Source organism: Haemorhous mexicanus, chromosome 11 (assembly GCF_027477595.1).
Source record: "Haemorhous mexicanus isolate bHaeMex1 chromosome 11, bHaeMex1.pri, whole genome shotgun sequence".
Taxonomy (NCBI): domain Eukaryota; kingdom Metazoa; phylum Chordata; class Aves; order Passeriformes; family Fringillidae; genus Haemorhous; species Haemorhous mexicanus.
The window spans coordinates 14,879,489-14,904,258 of record NC_082351.1 but is presented as its reverse complement, the minus strand read 5'-3'; the positions used below and the strand labels follow the sequence as shown (position 1 = coordinate 14,904,258).

Below are 24,770 nucleotides of genomic sequence, written 5' to 3'. Positions count from 1 at the left end.
TTTATTTGGACTTGTACTCCAGGTACTTAGAGTGCAAGTTTACCTTTATTAATCTACTAAGTTGTGGCAATTAATTAGGGATCAGTTCCCTTTCAGTATGATATAGAGTACAGGCAGAGTAATGGCAAACATAGCACACGTCAGTGCAGTGCTGTAAATAGAACTTCTCTTGATTTGTGTTTCCAGTCTCCGCTCGGTATCACACAGCTCCAGAATCACATCTCTCACAGCAGCAGCCTGGCCCTTGCCCTCCCCTGCAGGCCTTGGCATCGCTCTTTCTGTAGGTCGGGACTGGATGGTGAGTTTGACACTCTGCAGCTCAGACAGCACCTGTGTGATACTTTCCTGCAGACTGTGAAACTGCTGTTGTAAACTCCCCAGACATGAACTGACTTGTTTAATGTAGTTTAGCTGCTCATTTAAAGGCATTAAAAGAGAATCTATTTTTATGGAGTCATTCCTGGTTTCTCTAGTTAACAAAGCCCCTTCTTTCCCTCCCTTCGATGCTGTTGTTTGCAGCACATTTTTTAGGTCTTCTATGACATCACTGAGATCTTTCTGCTGCAAGTAATGGCTAGAGGCCTGTTCTTTGATGGCTTCTTGTAAATTTACTGGGCCCTTCTGTGCTTCAAGCACCAAAACTTTCAATTCTTGCAGCCTTACTCGATTGACATAAGTGGAACCAAGAACACCTATAACAGCTCCCAGCACAGAGCCAATAATAGACCAGTTCTTTGTCTTTTCAGCTCTTGTGCGTTCCTTCTCGTGGCTTTCCCTGACAGCTGCAGAGAAGAGAGAGAACTTCTCTCTCTCAGATTCCTCTGCATTTAAATATGCAGCTCGATACCTCTTCTCTTCCTGCAAGAAATAGAGCGATGAAAAGAGAAGGTATAATATGAAGCTATAAAGTCTATACCAAAGGAAAAAAAACCCCAAACCAACCCCCAAACTCCAGTGCAGGTGAAGGAATGGAAATTGGGAACATCTATTAGTAGTTTCAGAAATTTTCCCTTGACTGTGGGATTTTCTTTATTAATTCTACTTAAGTCAAAGAGGCATCATTCTAAGTCTGAGAAATAGAAAAGGTTATCAGGAATCACAGCTGAAGATCCTGTACATGAGAATCTGCCACGTGATGATAGAAAATGGGTATGAGTGAGCAAGGTCTTTCACTCCCTATAATGTTCACTGTTTCAGCCCTGCTAACTTCTCCAGACACCAGCAGAAAGCAGCTGAGAGAACTTCCATGGATTAGCCAGAAAAGAGTTTCTCTCATCCCATGGAGAATTCATCGAATGGCAGCTTTTTCTTAACTACTCATGTACAGGTCACCACCACAACAAATAATTTTCTAGGCTCATTATCTTCAGTTTGATTCTCCAAATTTACTACTCTACTTTAGCATTAACATATAAAATTTGTGCAGGGGATTAAACCATTGATAACAACTAAGTAAAACAAGTACCCTAAGAAATTAACTCTGATCACTTCAGAACTGAACTGCATCTACAAAGACAATCAATGACTAGTGAAGGAAACAAAGCACACAAATTTTTAACATATTCACCAATGCTTAAGTACCAACAAATTACCTGCAGCAACCTGTGTTCCAGAGTAGCCAGTTCTAAATACTGGGTGTCATCCCGAGAGACCCTGTCTAAGCGATCCCGAATTTCCTTCAGTTTAATCTGTTGGGCTTCTACATTTTCACGAGCCTCTCGAACTATCCCTCGAGCTATCATAAAGACATTTTCTGCCTGAGAAGAAAGAGCATTTATTTTAGAGACTTACTACCATACAGACCTAAGTTGCTAATTATGTATTTTTTTTTTCTTTGGGGGGTGGGGGGGGAGGAAAAAACCACCAACAAAATAAAACACACTCCATTTCAATTCAGAGGATAAGCTCTATTTACTACATGCATAGCCTAGAACACATTCACAGTACCTGCACAGACAACAAAAGCAGAAAAAGACATAATTCTCCTTGGATAACCTTTTCTGCCTCAGACAGTGTTTATGCTTCATATAGCTCTATCCATCATTTTAAAAATTCCACATTATCTCCATCTTTACCTCTGTCACTTTTCCCTGAGCCTCTCGAACTTCATTGATTCCAACAAATTCTTCGTATCTGTCCCACCAATTCCTGCATGTTGCAGACACTTTCTGGAGGGAGTTTTTCCCCATGGCAGTCCCTGATTCTGTGATCCGATGAAGGAGACCCATGGCCATTTCCACTGCAGACTTGGCTTCGGGCCTCTTGGGTGCCGACGGGCAGTAAGTCCTCACCATGTGTAAATTCACTTTTGGACTCCACTTCATCAATGAATGGTGATACTGCAGACCACAGGACACTGAGGACACGCTTGATTTGTATTTCATAGGCCCCATGTCTTCAATTTAATTATTAAATAAAAGTGCTACAAGGAGAAGAAGAGAAGTTATTGAAGTATGGCTGATTCACAGCTCTTCAACTACACATGTGCCAAAAAGAATCAATTCAAGAATAGCTAAACCATTGCTACTTTTACACCACTGCTCACCTAGAGAACTTTCCACAATTTTCAACAAAGTGCAATTGTGCCACAGATTCCTGATTTTCTGTTAGGAAGTACTCCCACCATGCTTCATGCTTCTTGATTACTAATTCACCCACGGCGTGAGCAGCGATCATGTGCAGATCCAGTTACAGCAGCAGTAACTTCAGAGAAACTCAGTGCTTCAGCAGAGCAGTGACTGCACCTGGTTTGTGCCTTAGGTACTCACAATTCTGCAAAAGAACGGAAAAGGAATAAAGACAGAGAGGAGACAAAATCTTGATAAAAATAGAAGTGTGGCTTGATCATTCTCTTTATCTTACATTGCACAGACACAGGAAGTATTGCAGGATGCAAAGACAAAAACACAAAGGACAGAGGGAAAACCCAGAAGTGCTAAACCAAATACAAGTATTCCCATGAGACTGCCTACAAAATAATAAACCAGGACGAGCCACAAGAACAGAAAAATCTCAGGCAGTGAACACACAGCATTCTAACACACAGGACTGCATTTTAAAATGCTTGCTTACCCTGCAAAAACAGTCTGCTAGTTATGGTTTATTGTATACTGGTTTTAAATACTATCTCAGAATTCTACTGAGACACATTACTCTAAAAAAAAAACAACTCTAAAAACTAGAAACTGGAGAACTTTTCAGTTGGGTTTTATATGAAATTTGAGTATGACTATGTTAGGTTTTGACTAATATAATATGAAAACATGAATAGCTGAGAGCACTTGATAGCTGCTGTTATTTAAAACAGCTTTCCTTGTTAATTTTAGGTGGTCAATACAGGCATCTCCACAAAAAAGTACTGAAACAGCTGGAAAAACTCTGATCACCACAGGTTCATTCCCCTGCTGACTAGTTCTAACCATTAATAATAACACCAAGTGGCATTATGACAATTCTACCAGTTGTTTTACATGCATAACATGTAAGATCAAACCCACAGGAACATGGAAATGAAAGAAGTTCTCTCTCCTGCCAGCACCACTCACACATCTACTGTCAACAGCAGTGTTGAACATCTATTCTACACTGCAGGCCACAATAAACATCAGCTCAATTTTCTCTGTTCCAGAGTGCAAAATTCCCCTCTCTTAATTGCATTACTTCCTGAAGAGTTTAACCTAATATTCAGGTTACTGGAGAGCAGAAAAAAAAGAGGGAGAAAGTAGAGATTTGAAGAAGAATTTCTATGCAGACAGTCACAGACTGTGATGAACGTGATCTCAGCCCGAGCCCAGAGGACACAAGAAAGTTGTGAATGCTTAATCTGAGATTACGTGCCTGGTTCCTCTCTTGCCTCCTTTGCAAGAAGCATGTCCTCTGCCTGCCGTCACTGACAAACACACTGCCAAAAGCTGCCGCACGCCCAGAGCCGGTGGCGAGCGGGACTCCACTCCCCGGGTCCCGCCTCCCTCAGCGCTCCCGCGCCGGGCCGAGCGCAACCCGGCACTCCCGAGGCGCCCCCGCATCCCGCAGCCGGCTTCTTCCGCACCACCGACCCCGTCCCTGCCCGCGGGCCCTTCCACCGACCCGGCCGAGCCGCCGCTCCCCTCCCGGCCGGCCCCAGCCCCGGCCCGGCCCCGCCGCGCCCCGTACCTGCCCCGGCCCGGCGGCGGAAGCGGCGGCGGCGGAAGCGGCGGCGGAAGCGGCGGGAGCTGCGGGAGCGGGCGGAGCGAGCGGAGCCATGTCGGGCCGGGAAGGTAAGGCCGGGCTCGGGGCCGTCGGTGCCGCCCGCCCGGCCCCGCCCGGCCCTCACTGTCTCCTCTGTCTTTGCAGGCGGCAAGAAGAAGCCGCTGAAGCAGCCGAAGAAGCAGACGAAGGACCTGGATGAGGTAGGGCAGCGGGAGAACGCCGGCGGCGGCGGCTCTGCCCCGGCCGTGAGGGAGCCGGCGGGCCTGGCTGCCCGGGGGTTCCTGCTGACGTTTACAGGAGCAGGCAGTGACAGGACGAGGGGAAATGGGCTCAAAGTGAAAGAGAGGCGGTTTAGATTAGATATTAGGAAGATATTCTCGCCTGTGAGGGTGATGAATCCTTGGCACAGGCTGCCCCATCCCTGCAGGTGTTGGGTTGAACGAAACTTGGAGTAACCTGGGCTTGTGGAAGGTGTCTCTGCCCAAGACGGGGCTTTGGAACGCGATGATTTTTAAGATCCCTTCCAACCCAAGCCATTCTGTGTTTCTCTGATGCCGTGACGACCTCCCGCCTGTGTTCCACCGTGCTGGTGGATGTAGCAGTGCTGGCTGTCGGAGGAGCGTAGAATGCCTTTGCCGAAGCAATTCACAGCAAGCTGAACTCGGTGAATTACTGCGGTCCCAGGAGCCTGGGATTATTGTGTAGCTTGGATAAATTATGTACTAGTGAATGTATTAAATTATGTACTAGTGAATTGTGTGTTAGAGATACTCTGAACTCTTACATTTAAGTATGGATGTCAGCTGCTATTTCTGAGACTAGTGCATGATGGATGAGGTGCCACTCTTTGGAAAAAGGCAAATACAATACCTCTTTGAAAAAGGAAAAAAAGAAGTCATAGCTTTCTAATTAAGCTTTATTGTTAAAGAAATGGTAGAATTAATAAAAGATCCAAGTTATAAACATTTGTGTGTCAAATTATGTAATATTTATTTTTGTCTCAGCTCTGCAATACTGTGAGCACTTGGGAGCAACACATTTCAAGAAAAACCCCACAGAAGTGGATAAATGTGAGGGATTGATTTACTAGGAATGACACGTTAGCCAACAGGAGACAGGAAAACCTGGAGAGAGAAACAGAATATTCTGTTCTGTGAGGGGTAGGTAGGGGAAGTAATATGGTTACATTGCAGCAAGGGAGGCTTTAATGAAAGAAGAGGAAAGCTTTGCAGTTGTAAAGATGAGCCATAGACTGGATTGATGAAGAATCTGTGGAATCTCAGTTGTCAAGGTCCTCAGTTCAGTTTTCCCAAAGTCTTAAGTGCCAAGTTAAAAATCTGGATCCTTTTCAGCCTTGGTGTCTGTGAAGAATGTGTATCTAAGGGACAGAGTATGTCTGACTTCTGGATTTGGAGGCTCATCCAGCAAGGAGGCTCAATAGCAGCCTTGCCTGTACAGTTTGCCAGCAGTGTCATTAGATTGCTTGGAATTAATACAAATTTATTAAACCCAGCAAAAATATGTGTGGGACATATATGTGGGAGGATTTTTTAAAAAATTATGCTCTTTTTACAGGTGAAAGCAGCCTTACTTTGTTTACATTCGTTATAGCCTGAATGTTTTTGTTAGTGCCTGTTTGCTGGGCTTCATGTGTCACTGAGGGTATGTTCATGAATGGTGTTAGTGCAAATATCTATCAGTCAGAGGAATCATAATCTCAGAATGAGATTATGCTATGGGAAATAATTCCAGAAAGACCAAACAAACAGTTAAAGTTCAGTTTGTGGTCTTTGTGATAGTTCTGCAATGTTCTGCATCTTTAGCATTATTCAGCCATCTTGCCTCAGTCCAGTCAGGTGTTTGTTGCTGCTGGAATAATACATTTGTTTTTCATTGCTTCTCAGTTGTTCTTGAATTTTTCTGTGGAAGAGATGTTAAAAAATGCTGCTGTTCTTTCCTTTAGACGGATCTGGCATTCAAACAAAAGCAGAAGGAGGAGCAAAAGAAACTTGAGGAGATGAAAGCAAAAGCTGCTGGAAAAGGGCCCCTGGGTAAGTGAGGTGCCATCCTGGCAGGAGAAATGGGGGTCTTGCTGGCTTCAAAAATTTAATGTTTTTGCTTGATAAACATAAAAAGGCAGGTGCCTCTGGGTTATTTGACATAGATGAATAAATTGATGGCAGGTACAGATGATATGAAACAAATAGAGGCTTTTTATTTTTTCCTATGCATTTTCATCCCCAAATGATGCAGGTTCTGGTTCAGCAGGCAAATCACTATGTCTAGCACACTGACTTATTCCACTGGTATATGCAGGGACATTTCTGCTTTTTTTTTAGCACACCAGTCTTTTCTTTTCAGATGTATTACATGTAAGCTTTGCCACAGTCCTCCCAAGTTTAAAAAATCCACGGCTTGTCCTCTGAGAGGATGAATTTATTCTTTTTAAAAAAGTGACTGGAAGCCAGTCTGGCTTCAGTCTCTCTGTCTGAGTGTAAAATACGTGAGGCATGAAGTGAGTTCACAGGATGTGTCCTGGTCGCCCACGGAGGCCATTCTCTGTCTCAGTGACAGTCAGAGTGCTCACATGGCTCTACACTCGCCTTCTGCTCCTCCAGCAGAAAGAGTCTTTGCCATAGTCCCATCAGAGATGTTCAGGGGTGCACCCTGCCTGCCTCTGTTCTGTCCTTGCCATCCTAAACTCATTCTGTGTAGGGTTCTTGAGCTCATAGATCTCTTCAGAGTTCTTTCTCTGCCCTTTTCTAGACTCAGTGTCAGTAATCTGGCCCTTGCCTGATGCTTACCAAAGTAGGTAACCGCTGTTGTGTTGCTGTGGCAGGGTCAGCCTATTTCCAAGAGCCTTGGAAAGGCTCTAGCATAGCAGGGCAATGCTGTTGGAATCAAGTTGCAATGCAGAGTCTTTTGATGACCCTTGGCCCTTGTAGTCTGTCTTGGTGCAGCCTTGCTGTTCTCTTTCCTTCCCACTGGTCATACCTGACACAACTGGAGAAAACCAGCATTTACAAGTGCCACACTTGTTGTGTGCCAATACCTGGTGTTCTTTCACTTTAGTGTCTTCAGTAATCTGCAGGGAATACCAGTACCTGCTTCTGTAGAGCTTTGATCCCAGCTGGGGGCTGTGGTGTAGGGATACCATGTTTTTATTCCCTTAGTCTTGATTTTGATTTGACCAGACTGCTCCTGCTGTATAAGAAGTAGTCAATGGAGAAACAAAGTAACTGTTGGAATTTTTCATTCTATTGTAGAATCACAGGGCATATTTGGTTCCAGGAGAAACTTAATTTCTAATGTTAAATGAGTCACTGTTCACAGAAAGGTGTGAGAGATCAAAACCACACAGGAGGAGTCACATATACAGAAACAATTCACCAGTGGGGACCTGGGCTGTGCAGGCTGTCTAGTGGGGGGATTCATCTTTATGAGGAACTGCATTTGTGGCTAAGCGCTGTCACAGTCACCTAACCAGCTGTGTTGTTTCTTTTGGCAGCCAGTGGTGGAATAAAGAAGTCTGGCAAAAAGTAGCTTGATCAAACTGCAGGGTAAGAAGTGATCAAGTTACTCAATGGACCTGCAGACTTCAGAGAGTCTTGAAAACACTCTGTCATTTGGGAAACATTGTACATTTTGTTTAGTCACAATAAATCCTTTTTGTTAAGATGTGATATTTTCTCTTTACCTGTAGGCTCTGTTTAAAAATGGCTTTACTGTTTTATACCGGAAATGAAACTTTTACTGGAGACCATGTGTGCTCTTGTGCAGCCTGAGTACGTCTGGTCGTTTGCTAGTTATTTGTGAGAATAAATTTCAACTTCTCCTCTCTTTTGACAGTGGAATCAGGGCCCGAGTGTTAAAATCTGCTGAGTTTTATTCTGGAGGCTTAGGTTTAGCTGCAGTTGTCTGAGATGTGGCTATAGCAGTGTGTGCTCTCCTAAGAGCTCTAAGTTTTCTTTCAACAAAAGTTGTTCTGTATTTCCATCACCAGCACTTTGGGGTAGCCACTCCAAAACAACTCCTTTCTGTGTTCCTACTTAAGAGCACTGCTGTACCCTGTAGTCCCACTGCCTGCTGAACATACACTTGCCTTTGTCCTACAAATTGTCACGGCACCATTTTCCTGAGCTACATCTTGACATCACAGCTCTGTCACACTCATGGAATGCCTTTGGGTTGGAGAGGGGAGGAGAGCAGTTCTTTTGGGAGGGGAGCAGGAGCTGAATTCTCGAAATGAATGACACTGACTGAACACTGGTTCTGGAGACGTGAAGGAAGGCATGTGCTGTTCCTGAGGTGGGAGCTACAGGGGAAAAGAATCAATTCAAAGGCCTCACTGAAGAGTAATGGTAATACCGAGACTTCTGCTGTTAGGCAAGGCAGCTGATGGCTCAGGGAGGGAATGTCTTCTGAGAACAGCGAGACTCTTGGGCTGCAGTGGCGGGGGGGCGTTACATAGGAAATCTGGGCCTGCACAGTCTGGGCTCCCAAGGAAGAGACCGCAGGTGTTGGCTGTTCAGTGCACAGCGTGCTACTAAGACGGTTTGCTTGTTAAAAAGGTATTTTTAGAGGACTACAAGCGTTTCCTCCTTCCCTCTGAAACGCGAGGCTCAGTTTTAGCAGGGCGGGAAGGGCGGGTGCCCTGGACACCTGGGAGCGGGAGGCGCAGGCCTTACCGTGCCATCAGCCCGTGCCGCGGCCGCCGGCAGCGCCCCTGGCAGGACCGGGACCGGGCGGGGCCGCGCGAGGGTCCCGCCCTTCCTTGGGCTCTGCCGCCCCCGCGCGGCCGCCGCGGGAATAGCGGGGGGCGGACCGTGCCCGCCGCTCTGCGCATGCGCGGCGCTTCCCGCGGCGGAACTCCCTCGGCGCGGCCCCCGGAGCGCTCCCGCCCGGCACGGGAGGCTCCGGCCCTGGGGCCTCGCCTTGGGCTCCCCCCTGCCTGTGCCCGAGCCCCCACGAGCCGGCCAGCCATGCGGGGTCGGGCCCTGAGCTCACACAGCTGCAGCCACGTAGTTTGTACCCCGTGTATGAGCCTCATCTCACGTGCCGGTGGTTCAGAGGAAGATCAGGTCCCTGCTGTCCTCCAAAAGGGGATAAATCAGCCCTTGGCGATACTGAGGAAATTGTCTTGTCTAAAAGTACTTTTCTGGATATCAGATTGAGTTCTGCCAGCCAGATAGAGCGTGTGAAGGCTGAAATTCAAGATTGTATCATTCCTGCATTTTGGATAAGGGTACCTTTGGTAACAGAAAACTATTCACACAAAAATGTAGGACAAAGCTGCCTTGGGTACAGAGCAGGGACTGCTCCTGCATCTGTGCAGAACACTGAAGGCAACACAAGCCAGCACTGGTACCTCTTGGGGCAGAGCTCCAACCCATGAAACACAACCAGAGACAGAGTGTGCTCACAGTTCTGCACGCTCAGTGAGAGCACAAGGTGGCTTTACTTCACCTTCATCAGTCACACACTGATGGTGGCAGATCTGCCACACTCCCACACTGCCCCCCCATTTCCACTGGTGTGTAACCTGGGGGGTGGTTTAAATGAGGAGGAAGAGGGACAGGGAGACAACATGCTCCAAAATATGGGAGAAATAAAACTTTGGCAGTGTATCAATAAGGAATTGTTTGCCCCAGGAATTACTGAATGAAATTAATGAGGTTGCTGATCCCAGCCAAGTTAACTTGAGGTGGTCTGAGGGGAGGACAGTGAACAGAAATGTGTGCTCCACAGCATGAGACAATATGCAAAAAGCATTTCAGCAAAAAAAGCCAGACAAGAGGGAAGGAGACCAAATGGCAAAGTGACAGATCACTGCAGTGAGAGCTGTTCTCAACAGGCTTAACTTTAATGTAGGCTCTGAACCACCCTCCTGGCCAAGAGCCCTCCTGCTTAATATTAGGCTGTGGAAATGAAGCTAAACAAAGGAACACTTTGATTGTATCTTTTTACATAACACTATGTAATAAATAGCATTTCATTCCTTACTGCAGCTCCAGCTCAATGTTAAACTAATGCAAACACAATATAACTCCTAAACCATAGATACACGTAAAATTATCACAGTCTGAAGGGCACAGAAAAAACAAAGTCCAAAAGGCAGCTGGAAATGGATGTCAATTAAAATAGCAGCAAAATAGACACAAATATTCTTTGTAGGGAAATCCATTGGAGGATACAATTGCCATAATCAATTCAAGTCAAGCTCTACTGTTTAAAAAGACTTTGCCCACTCTTTAGAGTTAGTGGAGCTCCAAGGAAATAATACCCTGTTCTGAATGGCTTCCAGATACTGATTCTGTGAAGTCTTAGAAGAGGAAACTTCTTCAGAGTAAATCAGCCAGCCTGGAAAACTGGGTGTGACCTTCTCTAAGAATTTTCCATCCTAATTTTCTTCAAAATTGGGATAGTGGTATTATATTACTTCAGAATAGTATTCTGAGGTTAAATTAATATATAATTGTAATGTACTGTTCCTGCTCTGCAAATTCCAGTGCAAAAGCCAGTGATGTAGGAGCCGAGGCTAAATTAGAATTTGAGGACAGAGTATGTTCTTTTGCATGTCCTTCAGTCACACTGAACATCTTGCTGTTCACCAGGCTTGCAGAGCAGCCTGAGATCTGACTGAAGCACACAAGAGGAGCAAATCAGTTTTGTCTTTGGCCAGTTCACTGTTGCATTTAAATGTTCACTCTTTTGATTTTATCTCTGCCATTTAATGATCTATGCAACTGCCCATGTTAACCTGCTTTTCTAGGTCTTATCCTTGTATGAAGCTTTTAAAATATAAGTGGAGTGATCTAAATTACCTTCAGAAATAAAAATCTTCTACATGGCAAGTAAGTATTCTCATTTACTAAGATTCTGAAATAAAAGTTAGTTTGGTCTGCTTTTTTATTTAATGACTCCAATATAACAGTTTTTGGAAAAAAAGTATTAAATAAAGCCATGTGTGCAAGAAAAACACACTTGGAGAATTATGAGAGGATCTTCTAAACCAGTAAGACAGTAATTTCAGGTGTCAAGGCTTCTGCTTCAGTGTTTTGTTCATTTTCAGCCTACCCATCATTATTTATTGATTTCTACAATGTCTCCACTCTAAAATGCTGCATAGAATTATGAGCTATATATGGACCTCAGGAATGCAGAGTCCATGTGAACCACCACTGTTCACTAGACAATATTTTGCACTTTGTAAAAGACAGGAGATTAAGTGAGGAACAAAATCATTCTGTGTTTGGCAGCAGAGGACCTACCATTTCCATATTGTTTCTATGGATGTCACTGAACTTGTAGTACCTCCAAACCAGAAGGCAGCTGGGAGCAACCAACTAAAGGGGTTTATCTCTTGAAGACACGTAATTAATATACCCTTAAGTTCAGGTGTAAGTGTCAAAGAGCTGAATTTTAGTAAAGAGGTAAGAATAAAAAAAAAAAAAAAACAACAGGGCAAAATATAGCTGTGATGTAAAACAGCTTAGGTGTCCAGGAGATTTATTCTGATGTACTTACAGAAACTTATTTTTCCCATATGTGGGAAAGTAATATTCTGCTGAGCACATAATTAATTATATTCCAGTTCTTTAGATCATGGTTCTTGCTTATCTTTTTGCTCAGTTCAAGTCACTTGTCTATAATAAGAGAGCATATCATCTAAACTTTGGTAAAGTGGTTCCTGATTTGGAGTGTCACTGCTGTCGGTCTGCGCTGGAGGTGCCATATCCTGAGTGCTGCAGCCACTGTCCTCTGTTCCTGGTGGCACATCCTGGGTGCTGCTGTCACAGGTGTCTGATCCTGGTGGCATCTCTTGGCTGCTGCAGCCACAGGTGTGTGTTCCTGGTGGCACATCTTGGCTGCTGCATCCACAAGCGTGTATTCCTGGTGGCACATCTTGGCTGCTGAGGTCACAGACCTGTGTTCCTGGTGGCACATCCTGGGCACTGCATCCGCAGGTCTGCATTCCTGGTGGTACACCCTGGGTATTGCATCCACAGGTCTGCATTCCTGGTGGCACATTCTGGGCACTGCATCCACAGGTCTGCATTCCTGGTGGCACATCCTGGGCACTGCATCCACAGGTCTGCATTCCTGGTGGCACACCCTGGGTGCCGTAGCCATAGGCCTGCATTGCAAAGGGCATCTCAGGAGTGCCGTAGCCGTACCCGTGCATTGGTGGCACCATGGCTGGTGCTCCGTAGCCATAAGACTGCACTGGGAAGGGCACCTCGGCAGGGCCGTAGCCATAGGCTGGCATGGGCGGTGGCACGGCCCGGGCGCTGTAGCCGTAACCCCGCAGTGGGGGTGGCACACCTCGGGCACCGAAGCCATAAGCCTGTGCTGGTGGCAGCATGTCCTCGTCATCGCTGCTGTCATCCTCTGCTGATGACATGTCCTGAATGTCACGGCTACTGGGCTCTGCTGACCCTGGCTTAACTGGAACGTTGCTGTTGGAAGGCTGTGGTGATGGTGGCACATCTCCAGCACTGCTGCCACTGCCCCCTGGCACCGATGGCCTCTGTTGGTTTTGTGCTCTCTCTGTTTCCAGTTTTTCAGAGGAGGTTTCAGAACTGTTCAAATTCCGACTTCGGAGATAATCATCTTTCTTTTGTCCCAGAAAGTAATCAGAAGGTGGTGCAAATTCTGGGTCTCGCTCATCTCTAAGTTCTTCCTGTTTCTTTTCCCATTGTCCAAACATCAGTTCTGTTAGAAACAGGAAAATGGTAGATTTAGCATAGATTTCAAGGTCTGAAGGTCAGTCAGACAGGAGGGAAAACAAATTGGCAAACAAAGAAGATGCAACTGTGTAAAGCCACCTGAAGTTCCTTTTCCACCTCATACTACATGGAAATACAAGAATCTAGTGCAGATTCCTTCAGTGAACCACAGTCAGTTCACTCTGCATTTTAGAGTAAGCTGTCCTCTGCTTTCTGAGTGTAGTATTTTCTGCAGTGCTGCCTGGGTGTTGGTGAGATACCAGGCTTCATCAGAGGAAGGAAAAAAATATTGTCAGAGAGGATAAAGATTTATGCGATGGAATCTGAAAGTTTAGGGGTTTAAGGGAATCATGAAGTTTCTCCTCACAGTGATGTTCATTAATGGAACATAAAGATAGAAAAGTAAGAAGAATCTGGAAATATGAGTATTGCACAGAAGCAGAATAATGCTGTTATGGTACTAAAGAAGGTGAGCATTTATGTGCTTTGTCTATTCCTTGTTTGCTTTTACTTAGAAGTCATGCATCAGACTAGAAGAATGTGCATGAGCTTAGATTAATAGTGCAAAATGAGTTAATAGGTTTGGGAAGGACCTACAAGACAGCCATCACTTTGTGGCAAGGAAGATGCTTCAAAATGGGACACAGGCACTGAAGTGGTCTCTGCACCAATTATGTTTTAGTATCGTGCCGTACCTGTTTGTGCGATACATTCTATCAGGTAGCAGAAACCACAGGAATATAACAAGAAAAGATCACATGGTACATCTTATGAACTACAGAATTTGTTATTCTGTCAACCTGTCAAGATCATTCAGAAATGCAGTAACTCATACAGAAGAAAACTTTTGGGGACATTACAGCAGCTACTGGCACTAAGGCATCCTTGTCAGTCACTGCCCTGGGCACTAGAGAGTCGTCAGTACCATGGCAGAAAGGATTTCAGTGCTTCTTACCATACTTTGGTCACAAAACAGAAATGAAAGTGGCAGTGTGCATGCTCTTTCCCAACAAGGTTCTTGAATCTACATTTCCTTACCTTTGCCTTTATCCCACTCTCGGACATAAGGCACTCCAGGCTTTGTATCTCTCCTCTCCTGGATGATGACCTCTACCTTCCTACTTGCTGCAGTAACTCTTGGAGGTTCTGGTTCCTCAGCAGCACTTTTCACCTCTGTGTTACAGGAAGAGATAGTAGAGATTGTCAGTCACAGAATAAAATCTGTATGACTCTCACAGGTAAAAAGAACATTTATTTCCATATATCTCCAATAAGAACAGTATCTCTATTTCATGTACTGGAGAAAACAATTTGCATTCTTATTCTCCCGAACAACCATAACAGTGAGCAGTGGCACGATGCTGTTCTTCATTTCCAGAACACTTCACAGTTAATCACTTGCATGGAATTCTGACACAGTAAAATATCAGCTACATTTTCCAGTGGGAGGGAGACAGTACAAGTTGACAATCAGTGTCGTAAGGGAGACAGCACAGACATGGGATTAGGATTCAAATTCCTTATCCTAAATCCTAGAGTCAGCTGTATCTCCAATTCACACACTGCACTGAAACTGTCACAGTGTATATTGAATGATATCAAAATGCCTTGTTACTACCTATTCTACCTCATCTTCATAGAAGAAAAAGCCAGTACAATGTCAGCAGCTCTAGCCTCAATCTGCATAATTAACTCATGTAATTCCTGCTGACAGATGTGAATCAGAAAAAGGTTACAATCTACATACTGTATTTCTGGCATGATTTTATAACTACACACAATTACAGTAGCTCTCATTATCCTAACAGTTATGTTAATTGTATATATATAATACACAATACCAATATATTGACTGTCTAAACAAATATAAATTAGAATCTGTCTGTCCACAGATCAAGAACAAGGTGAAATAGCAAGTATTTAACTTAAAAAGGCAACAGATCATACCTCCATTCTCCAGTTTTTCTGCCTCTTCCTCTAATCCAGCTTCCCTTAACTTTTTAATCTTCCTTGCTCGAAGTTTGGACAGCCTTGCATCTAGAGCTGCTTTCCTCTTTTCTTTCAGCTGTTCACGTTTATTTCTCTGATCAAGTGTCTTAACAACAAAAGAAAACATGAATTATTCTTCCTTTGTTATTATAAACAAGTACATATCTTCCTTCACAAAACAACTAAAAACAATCCTAATCAAGTACCAGGTTTCAACAGGAAAAAAGAAGCCAAATTTCTTTGGCTTCTTTGGAGTCAGTTGCAGGCATCACCTAACGTAGCACTTACACAACAAATCAAAGACAGTAACCTCTGAAACCACTCTGCCCTGGCAGCCCAGTTTGCTCTTCACTCTCATACCTGCTCCCTCAGCATATCCAGGGTTGCTCGTTGTTTATGCCTGAGTTCTTGGTCCCGAGAAAATGCAAAGTAACCAACACCGAGCTGCCTGGCCTCTGAAAAGGAGAAAAACAATAGGTTTAAGTTAAATTCAGTTTATAGTTGGCAGTAACTACAGCCTCCAGGCACCCTGCTTTCAGGCATGGAATTATTCCCAACAGTGGATTGGTTTTAGATGGCTAAAAAAGGCTTGCCTTAGACAATACATAAAGTGAAGCTTCTTGAAGGAGAACACAGGAGGAGGTAGAAAAACATTTGAGAAAAATGCAATTTGAAGAAAAAATAAATCTAGACTTAAGTACTGTTAATTTTCAACAGTTATTATACACGTGGCTTAACATACACCTACACTTTGCCACGCAGGGCACAGGAAGTAACTTTCCCTTGCTCCTTCTACAACTGATTTCTTTGGTGATACAAAGGTAAGGGATATAAAGTATGGCACTGTACCATTTTCTCGAATGTCCTCATAATGTATGGGTCCCATGGGTTTTCTGAGGGCTTCTTCTTCTTCCTTTTCCCACTGCTGCCTCTGAAGTTCTCTTCTCATGTCTTCAGATAACAGAGTATTCCCATCAGGCTCTTGTCTAATTAAAACAAATTAAGGATTACAGAGCAGAATTTACCAGTTTGTTGGAACCAAACAGTGCAAATATGATTTGGTCTGATCCACTATTGCAGTTTCCACAAAACACAGATTACTGTATGTACTACTTAGTGATACAATGCTGATGACTATGGTGCATGGTCAAGATAGAAATACAAAGCTGCCTCTAAAACAAGGTACTGGTAGAACATGATATTAAAAGACAAAATAATATTATTTCTCAGAAGATTTATGAAATAATTACCAAATCACAAAATGGGAGATGGAATAATCATTGGCATCTGTGGGGATTCTAGCAATCATATAGGAATATTTCAGATTTAATGTAAGAAAAGGAAAGGTATTTGAAGTAACAAAACAATGCTTTACCCAAAAGATCGACTCAAAATATTAGTATTTAAATATCAATACCCAAATAGTAATAAGGAAGTAATTTTAACAAAAGAGATGTTAAACAGCTGTTTAACATCAATTCCCACATTAAACAGAACCAGAATCACTTTCCTGGCATTTTATGGAAGGTATAAAGAAATACAAGGACCCCAGTTTTTAAAAGATGCAACAAATACCTGAGATTGCTTAAAACCTTCCTCTACAAATTATGCAAATCTAAAGAAAGCAGAAACATCAAATCTGAATTGAAAATGGAGTGACAAAGCATAGCCTCTCTTCCTTCTCATTAAAAAAAATATGCTAAATACTGAGAGGAACATGCAGCTCCATTAGAGAAATCACACCTTTTCCCTTGAAGTTCCTGATCCATTTTAAGTAGACTTGGTAAATCCTTCTTCATACAGCGTCTAGATCGGCCCAAGAAATCAACATAATCAACCCTGTAATGAAAGAAAAAGAAAAGTGATGCAAAACTTCTATTTGCAGATTAACAGAAATCTTACCCAGAAGACAGAAGCAGTGACCCTTTCCAAAGAGTATCTGTCACCTCCCAGTCTGTGTGTAAAAGTTGCTCCTGCTTTTCACTTAACACACTCCCAGATTAAGAGGACAGTTCTGAATGGGGCATATGACAGTTCTATTTATTCAATCTCCCTTTGAGACCCCTGTTCACTTGGGCAATAAAATGGTGTACAAAATGTTCAAAAGTAACCATGTCACGTAGTTTTCACAACAAAATAGAACTCAGCCTACTGCTTGCTTCCCATGGTGAAGATAATGATGCAGCATTGACTTCTTGTGGATATGAAATTGCTACAATACATTTCAATTATTGGTCTAAAGGCCATTCAGAACAGACTGATAGTGTGCATTCAACTGACATAACAAAGGCTGACTAAAATGCAAGCAAAATGTTCCTCTGAAGCTATTGTGCTTCTTATTCAACTCTTTATAGGACTGAACACCTGATTTACAGTTGTTGAAAAAGCTGTTAAGAGCTACACTTAGTGTCCTGTAATGTGGAAAGCTCTTTAGCATCAAGATGCCTCAATTATCCCATTCTAAAGAATATTACATCTGAAAAAGTAGGACTGGTAATCTAGCTCCCAACCCCCAAACTTTTAAAGATCTGTGCTTTTATTAAGTCCTTTACATAGTTTCTAAGGATATCTACAGTTTAGTACTTGAAGAACAGGGGTGCTGTTTTGTATTGCTTACTGCTGGTTTAAACTGATTACCAGAAGTAAAATCTCTTGTTCCACAAGCATTTTAGTCAGGACTGGTTTCATAATTATTTCTAATGTCTCAGATGAAAAAATATGGTAACTTGGAATGACAGAGAAAACTGTCAGAGACTATTTGCTGTGCTGCAGCAAATTGGAAGAAATGCTGAAAATCGTGTTCTTATTCCAACCAGAAGTTTCTCTCCTTTAAGAGAAGGCTCTGCAGTTAAACAACTGCTCCTTTTTAGTCACTCACAATTAAAGAAAGGAAGATGAATACCATAAAATCCTCAAGTTTTGATAAAATATATTTCAGCACATCAAAGCATAAAATGGTACCAAATACTGTGATGACTGCTAGCATAAACCATGCAAGAAAATAAGAGAGGAGATTATGCTGTCCCCCCTATAGTACACTGCAATTTCTCAAGATCCTAGATTTTATTGCAGTGTTACCTATGTGGAAATGAAAGTGTCATGGGGGACTGTCTTTATAGGAGAAATGAAAGAATATTAACACTTCCTTGTCAATGTGTAGTATGAAACAAAAATTAAAAGCAAATGTGCCACTTCACACATTTTAAAATAGAAAAGTATTTTCTCAAGAAATTCTCAAGAATAATAGTGGCCAGGAGAGATGAGCCCAATCAGTAGCACCAACCATTCCTCATCCGGGTCCTCTGGTGGTGGAATGTCTGCTTCAGGCTGAGTTTCCTCCTCATCTGTGTCTCTTTCTGAAGTGTTCCCAGCAGCTTCTCTCTGCTGCAGCTCCTGTACTTCGTGCTGTTTGTCTATGATCTTCTGAGTGAAATCCACCAGGTACAAATCCTCGGTTTCTTCATCTAAGGCAGAAAATCGATTCTTAGCGAACAGCCATGAAAAGAACAGAACTGAGCACAAAAATCAATACCAAATAGCTACAATCAGCTTTTCAGCTGCCAGCAATGCCCTTGACCACAGTATCGGGGAGTACTTAAATCTCATTCAGTGCCAAACAAACCCAGAGCTATCAAGTGGCTCCACAGTGATAATGTCTATTTCTGAATCGAAGTTTCAGGGCATTGTGTGCAGTACAGAATAGGCTGCATTCTCTGCAGCAAAACATTCTCTGCTTCTTAACTATTTCGTAAGCAAAGGATTTGTCAAGGCTCAAATACTTTTTTGATGCGTAACATTTGGTATGTTGGCAGGAGCCAAGCATTCATGAGGGTACTTTTTAGGAAAGCAGAGGAAAGTGGTGGGATCATGTGGATGAAGATGGACACTGGTAAAGAAAAGATATTAACTGCAAGGAGATTTGTATTCTATTTTAATAATTACTTTTTGAAAGGGACTGAATGTGTGAGAGAAGAAAGGCACAGATTAGCATTCTCTATCTCTATTAGCTGCATGACTGGCATTCAGATATGGACCAGGCAGGCTCCTCTCCTGATCCTCTCCTCCTCATAAAGGCCCAGCAATTAGAATGCAGGACAGAGCATCAGCAACGCAATCCAAAGATCACACAATGGAGAGCAATTATTTTTTGTTTTTCTAAGATACTGTATTGAAAAACCAGAAAATAATTCACCCATTTAGTGAATGAGTGAAACAAGCCCCTAGTGCTTTACCTGGTCAGGCTGTCCTTCAAAAGTAATTTTATTTTCTCCAGTAAATGTATATTTTTTCCTTTTCAAAGTGGAATAAACCATGCCAATCAGTTTTTATAATAATTCCAAGAATTTATACATATATAAATGCTTATTTTACAATAGTATTGTTCACCTGGGAAGTCTCCTTTTGTCATTTTCTCATACAGCTTTGCTTTCTCTTCAAGCTTCTTCCTGAAAAAGAAAAAAAAAAACAAAACACCACAAAAACCTTGCAATCCCACCAATTCCAAGCACATTTTAAAGTGACCTATTTAGCCTTAGATAAATGGAATAGGAAAATCCTGGGAGTGCCTGAGGTGTTTATTAGAAGCTGACTTATGCCTGGCTTTTGTTTTGAACCTTCACTAGCATTTCTTAAGATACAATATTTTCCAGTTCCAGAATTTATACTGAAAATAATTTTAGTGAAGTTACAAATTTATTCTCAAATGTAATTTGTCAGGAAGGCAGAAACCTGATGTTATGAGAATTCCACCTTTATCTAAGTACTGTGGTCTGTCAGATAAATACTAGAAATGAAACCATTATTTGCAGATACTGAAAGACAGTTTTACAGGAAAAAAAAGGGAGAACACAAAGTTACACCTAATCTTAGAAACTGAAGAGAAAACCTTAGCGAATTTCTGGAATTTCAAAGAGCAGGGAACTGCTTACAGAAGCACGGCAAATTATTTATAAATGGCATTTTCCACATATATCTTTTTGTTCAACCAACTCATTTAGAAAATGAGGTAATTCTTCAAAATGTGAGCCATTTTCTGTCAAGCCCAAGAAACACTTTGCTACAGAATTCTAGCACGTCACTGCACTGGCTGGTAATTCTAAAGATGACTTTAAAATAAAAAATCAGTAACCTGACACATTTAGACAGCAGTGAAAATGTGAGGTCATGGGAGCATGAGACTGCTGGGACGCAGTTTGTAAGCTACTGGTAAAAAGTATGGATGGTGCTGGAATTCCTGGTTGGTCTAATGAGAACTGCTGGTCCAAAAAACTTCTTTCTGTGCTTTTCTAAATACCAAAGAACAAATTCTGCAAAGCATTCCTTTCTTACAGAGCCTAAGAGCTACCTTGATTTATCCAATATATCCTGCTCTTCTGCCTTCTGCTCAACATCTTTCGCAGCTCGATTTACAACTCCCGTGTTCTGTTTGGTCCAGATGCTGGGTTTCTGTGGAGGACAATTTTGTAACAACAAATAAATAGATGAACATACTGAAATGGTAACAACTAAAAAAATATTTCAACTCTATAATGCAAACGATGCACATGAATCATGGAAGACTTTGTAAATAGCATCTTACACATGTTTGACTTGAGATTATTTCTGTGCTGTACAGGCTGCAGGATGGTATCATAGTAAAAGGCAGGCTGAGAAGGCCTTAAAATCCTAAAGGTATCAGAAATCAGACAAAATCTATTCTGGCAAAGATGTTAAGGTTAAAAAAACCCAATCATGCAATCTTGCTGATAAAATACATACTAACAAAGCTAAAAAATGTTTCCATTCTCTATTGTCTCCATTTTAGATAAAAAATACAATCAGGTGGCCTGTTTGCAACATAACACTGTAAATGCTGCACATGCTTCAAATATGGCAGGAACAGCACATTCTGCTTCTAGAAAGCTACAGAATGAACAAAACCCAAAGTGCAGTACACAGCAAAACAAGAGATAATTGTGTATTCATTATTGTACATCACAAACAGATAGCAGAGCATTTATCAAGGAAATTCAATGACTCTAGAAGAATCTCTCATCCTCCATCCTGCAGCATCATACAAAATCCTCTAATAAAAAAAAAAAAAACAAACCATCTTTTCCTATAATTAAAGGGTGTAGACCCTTGGGGAATAAAGATTAAGTGGAGATTTAGATGGGCAGAAGCACAATACTAAGCCTTCTGCTGTGCACAGGAATTTCACCTAGAAATGAACTTTAAAGAATGTTCTCATCATTTTATATTTGACTAGAAACACAGCTCTGAGTATTTACTGTTATTTAGATTTGAATATTAACCTCCTAACTTTCAGGTCAAAGAAGGACAAAAACAACAATGGAAGATATTTTTACCTTATTGGAGGTTCTGGGCTTTGCAAAGACACCAGCATCTTTCAACAGCTTTTCTTTCTTGAATTCCTCTTGCTTTCGGAAGAGTTCGGCTTTGAGATCTACCAGCTACACCAGCAGCAAAACAACACATAAATAACAGATCACAGACATCAGTTACTGCAATAAATAACTGTTACTCTAGGAAAACAATCTGTTAGTTACACTTATGGGAGCATTTGATTGCATTTTTATGTGGAACTTGGAAGCACTGATCTAATCACCAAGATCACCTCTTACAGCAAACAAAATAAAAAACCACAGAATGCAAATTATGATTAGGGATTAAAACAATCCCCAAAATATCCTTGATCCTTTGCTACATAATGAGGATAAGAGAGGCATAGCTCTGTCTAGATTTTACCAACCTCCTAATGGCAAACAGAGAGAAGGAGTAATGAAAAGCACTACTGAATATGAAGTGGGAACTTTTAACCATTAGATAATTAATAAAATCATGTCTCAAAAAATAATTGATAAAAGTTTGCTACAGAAAAATATATATTTTCCCCACTGCTTTATGTACTGTTTAATAGTTTTGTATTTTCTTTCTCCTTCTTTTAAATAAATATATGAGTAGCATTGCCATCTGTACCAAGGTCCATCTCAGCTTTTATTAAGAAACATCATTGTCAGGGTTGTGATCTTGGGATTACAAAACTAGTTTGGAAGAGGGTATTATGCTACTTTTCCTGCAAGTCCTATAGATGACAAAATTCAGAACTGGACATTAAACCAAGAAAGCGCAAAACTTTGGTATTAATAATTATCCCAAGCACTAAAGCATTTGCTTTTCAAGTCCCTGGGACAACGAAGGGCAGTGTCTTAAAAATCACTCATTTTCCCTTCTGCTTAGAGGCGATCCTCCAAAAATTCAATGTAAAATATTTCACAGTTAACTATCAGCATACATTAACTTTTTACATAGCTCTTAATCTGAAGTGTTTGGCAGCTCTCGTGAGCGTCCTGGAGAACAGCGAGGGTCGGCACCTCACCGTCCCTAAGGGTGGGAAGTTACTCTGCAACAGCACACACCTCCTGCTCCTTAGGAAAAACTCTTTTTCCTGTTATGGGCTAATTTAATTTAATTGCACCAGGAATGCGAGCAAATCCAGGCCGGGCAGAGTCGGGTTTGAAGCGCAGGGCGAGTGCCTGGTCAGGAAGGTGAGGGGACAAAATCCCAGCCCTGACACTGTTACAGACCGAACATGAGGCACACGGCCTTATCACAGCCCTTTAATCCATTATTTGCTGCAGTGACTGCCCATGGCAGTGGGGTTAAGGCGAGGAGCAGAGCACCAGCCCTTCCCCGGTGCGCTGCTCTCCCCGCAAGCGGCGGCACCAGCGGATCCCCGGTCGAGCCTCACGGCCTGCGCCGGCCAGGCCCACACTGCCCGCGGGAGCCCCGTGGCTGAGCACACTTCACAGTCCTACAAGCCTCCTGGGCGGGCGGAGGGGTTCGTTTTACCTCTCCCTGCTCAGTCACTCACCGAGGACGCGGCCACGTCCAGCGGCTTCTTCCTCCGGTCCATGGCGGAACCGGCCCCGCCACCGCCTCCTTCCCCGCCGGGTGGCTTTGCCGTAAAGCGCGGCGGAAGCGCGGCGCTATCGCGACAGTGCTGCTGAGGGCGGCCGGGCGGGCGCTGCCGCCATGTTGGGAGGTCAGGGGCGGTCCTGGGGGCTCGGCCTGGGGTGGGTTGGTCGGGGAGGAGCGCTCCCGTCCGGCGCTTCCCTTTCTTTGGGTAATGCCTGTGCTCAAACTGAGAGAGAAAATGAGCGTTTTTGGCGGGTGCGGGACAAATCCTTCCGGCGTCCCACTGGAAATGTCCTTGTGGGCCGCGGGGCTGGAGCTGCTGCTGCTGTTGTGACAGAGCTGGCCCTGCCCTGGGCTTTGGGTGGCCGCTGTGGCCAGAAATTGGCAGGGTTGCAGGCTGGCCCTGAGCTGGGATGGGGCTAGGATGAAGAAGATGGTTTAAATTTAGCATCAGTGTGGGCTCGTTACCTGGTGCTAGAGCCAAGTCACATGCTGAGGCTAGGTATTCCTATTTTTTATTCTCGTTTGTGCAGAGTGGGGAGCTGGGTGGTGACCCGTGGAAGGTTAAATCACTAGTCCTCCAAACTTCACGCTCTTTATACAGCTTAGTAAACAAAGGCATCAACATTCCTTGGTTACAGATTACTTAACTCCCCTATTTACTAGTTCCAGCTCTTGCTTCTCCTGCTAATCAGTCTGCAGGCACAGTTCTTCCCTCTATTTGGGTCTAGGGCACGCTTTGTGACAACTCATTGACCACCTACTCAATCTCCTACTGCCAGAATCACTTTTCCCCAGGTACTGCTTAGTTCTGACTTCACTCCTGGTGCCTCTCCTTCAGACATCCCATTCATTTGGGGATTGTCTTCTCTTTTTCTTAAAGCAGCAGATTAGACAACCATAAGATGCTCACAATGCAATTGCTTAATCATAACCATCCAACCATAGCTACTGATTAACACCTAAAAATAAAAGCAAAGTTTGACTCAACCCCCTATTAAAAACCTTGAGAGCCTCAGAACTTGAGGGGCTTGGTATCATCAAGAGAAAAAAAAAAACCCATAAACTCCAAAAAACAAACCACACCAAAAACCCCCGAACACAACCAGGAAAAAACCCAACCAACCCAAACTAAAACTCTCTTTGCTGCCTTAGTTGGTGAGTGCTACAGAGATGAGACCTGAACATAACAGCCAAGTTCAAACCCACCTACATGTGATGGATCCAGCTCTGTAACCTCAGAGAGGAGCACAGGAGCTCTTGGGGAGTGAGATTCTGAGTTTTAATTATACTGGCTGACTCTTTATATAATTTTTCATCCCCATGAAGAAAAAGGACTCTCTGATAGGTTTTAATTGAAATAATGAAATCACAGTTATCTGTGGTTGCAAGAAGAAGCTGCCTCTCACTTGTCTGTAATAAAGTGGAAAAATACAAGGTGCTCTGTTGTTGCTTGGCAGTGTGACAGCTGATAGAAGCACCAGATACAGTTCTTCTGAGTTTGGAAATGTATTGCTTTTGTGTTTAGCAAGCTGGGTCAGGCCTGTGTTTAATACTTTATGGACACAGAATTGCAAAGCTGACAGGGATAATCAGTTCCTAAGAAATCTGCACCTGTATTCCAGGGAGTGTTGAGTGTGCAATTGAGAAAGAACAATTTCTGGCCCTCATGAAGCAATGTCTGACAGTGAAGCTGTCTTGTTTTTGGCTGTTTAAAAGGGGAATTGGTGAGAGACATCAGGTACAGGGAAATACAGGTCATATTAGAGCCATAAAGAATTTAATCTGCAATGGAAGAGGAGAAACATGCTTTACTGGAAAATAGGACAAATGAACGAAAACATCTGTGCTGTTCTAATTAAATCACACTTCAACAAATCATTTATTGTTGCCTGTTCAAATCTCATCTAGTGACAACACTGAGAAGGAAAAACAGCCCAAACCCAG

The 24,770-nt window shown here is 42.9% G+C and overlaps 2 protein-coding genes and 1 long non-coding RNA gene across 3 annotated transcripts; 1 reads left to right on the top strand and 2 right to left on the bottom strand.

The window, feature by feature from the left end:
* CCDC51 (coiled-coil domain containing 51) lies at window positions 1-4,280 on the bottom strand. The gene is made up of 5 exons (XM_059856580.1): window positions 4,153-4,280; window positions 2,546-2,772; window positions 2,076-2,422; window positions 1,593-1,757; window positions 1-858 (listed from the first exon to the last, which is right to left on the bottom strand). Exons 3-5 carry the CDS (start codon window positions 2,391-2,393, stop codon window positions 82-84), a joined length of 1,260 nt encoding a protein of 419 aa, XP_059712563.1. The 5' UTR covers window positions 2,394-2,422; window positions 2,546-2,772; window positions 4,153-4,280; the 3' UTR covers window positions 1-81.
* On the top strand, window positions 4,111-7,871 carry LOC132332362 (uncharacterized). Its single transcript, XR_009487889.1, has 4 exons — window positions 4,111-4,256; window positions 4,333-4,388; window positions 6,152-6,239; window positions 7,697-7,871. It is a non-coding gene; the product is annotated as an uncharacterized LOC132332362 (long non-coding RNA).
* A 3,373-nt stretch (window positions 7,872-11,244) lies between these two features.
* CCDC174 (coiled-coil domain containing 174) lies at window positions 11,245-22,930 on the bottom strand. The gene is made up of 11 exons (XM_059856578.1): window positions 22,780-22,930; window positions 21,254-21,358; window positions 20,251-20,351; window positions 19,293-19,351; window positions 18,190-18,370; window positions 16,650-16,745; window positions 15,756-15,892; window positions 15,267-15,361; window positions 14,865-15,012; window positions 13,956-14,090; window positions 11,245-12,903 (listed from the first exon to the last, which is right to left on the bottom strand). Exons 1-11 carry the CDS (start codon window positions 22,819-22,821, stop codon window positions 11,822-11,824), a joined length of 2,181 nt encoding a protein of 726 aa, XP_059712561.1. The 5' UTR covers window positions 22,822-22,930; the 3' UTR covers window positions 11,245-11,821.
* Window positions 22,931-24,770: the final 1,840 nt, after the last annotated feature.

Coding starts and splice junctions, on each gene's coding strand:
- CCDC174 (XM_059856578.1), bottom strand. CDS start 22,821: ATGGACCGGAGGAAGAAGCCGCTGGACGTGGCCGCGTCCTCG. Junction 18,371..19,292: donor GACAAAAGGAGACTTCCCAG/GTGAACAATACT, acceptor TTTCTGCCTTAG/ATGAAGAAACCGAGGATTTG. Junction 15,013..15,266: donor TGGATATGCTGAGGGAGCAG/GTATGAGAGTGA, acceptor TTTGTTGTTAAG/ACACTTGATCAGAGAAATAA.
- CCDC51 (XM_059856580.1), bottom strand. CDS start 2,393: ATGGGGCCTATGAAATACAAATCAAGCGTGTCCTCAGTGTCCTGTGGT. Junction 1,758..2,075: donor CTCAGGGAAAAGTGACAGAG/GTAAAGATGGAG, acceptor CTTTCTTCTCAG/GCAGAAAATGTCTTTATGAT. Junction 859..1,592: donor TGGAACACAGGTTGCTGCAG/GTAATTTGTTGG, acceptor TATTTCTTGCAG/GAAGAGAAGAGGTATCGAGC.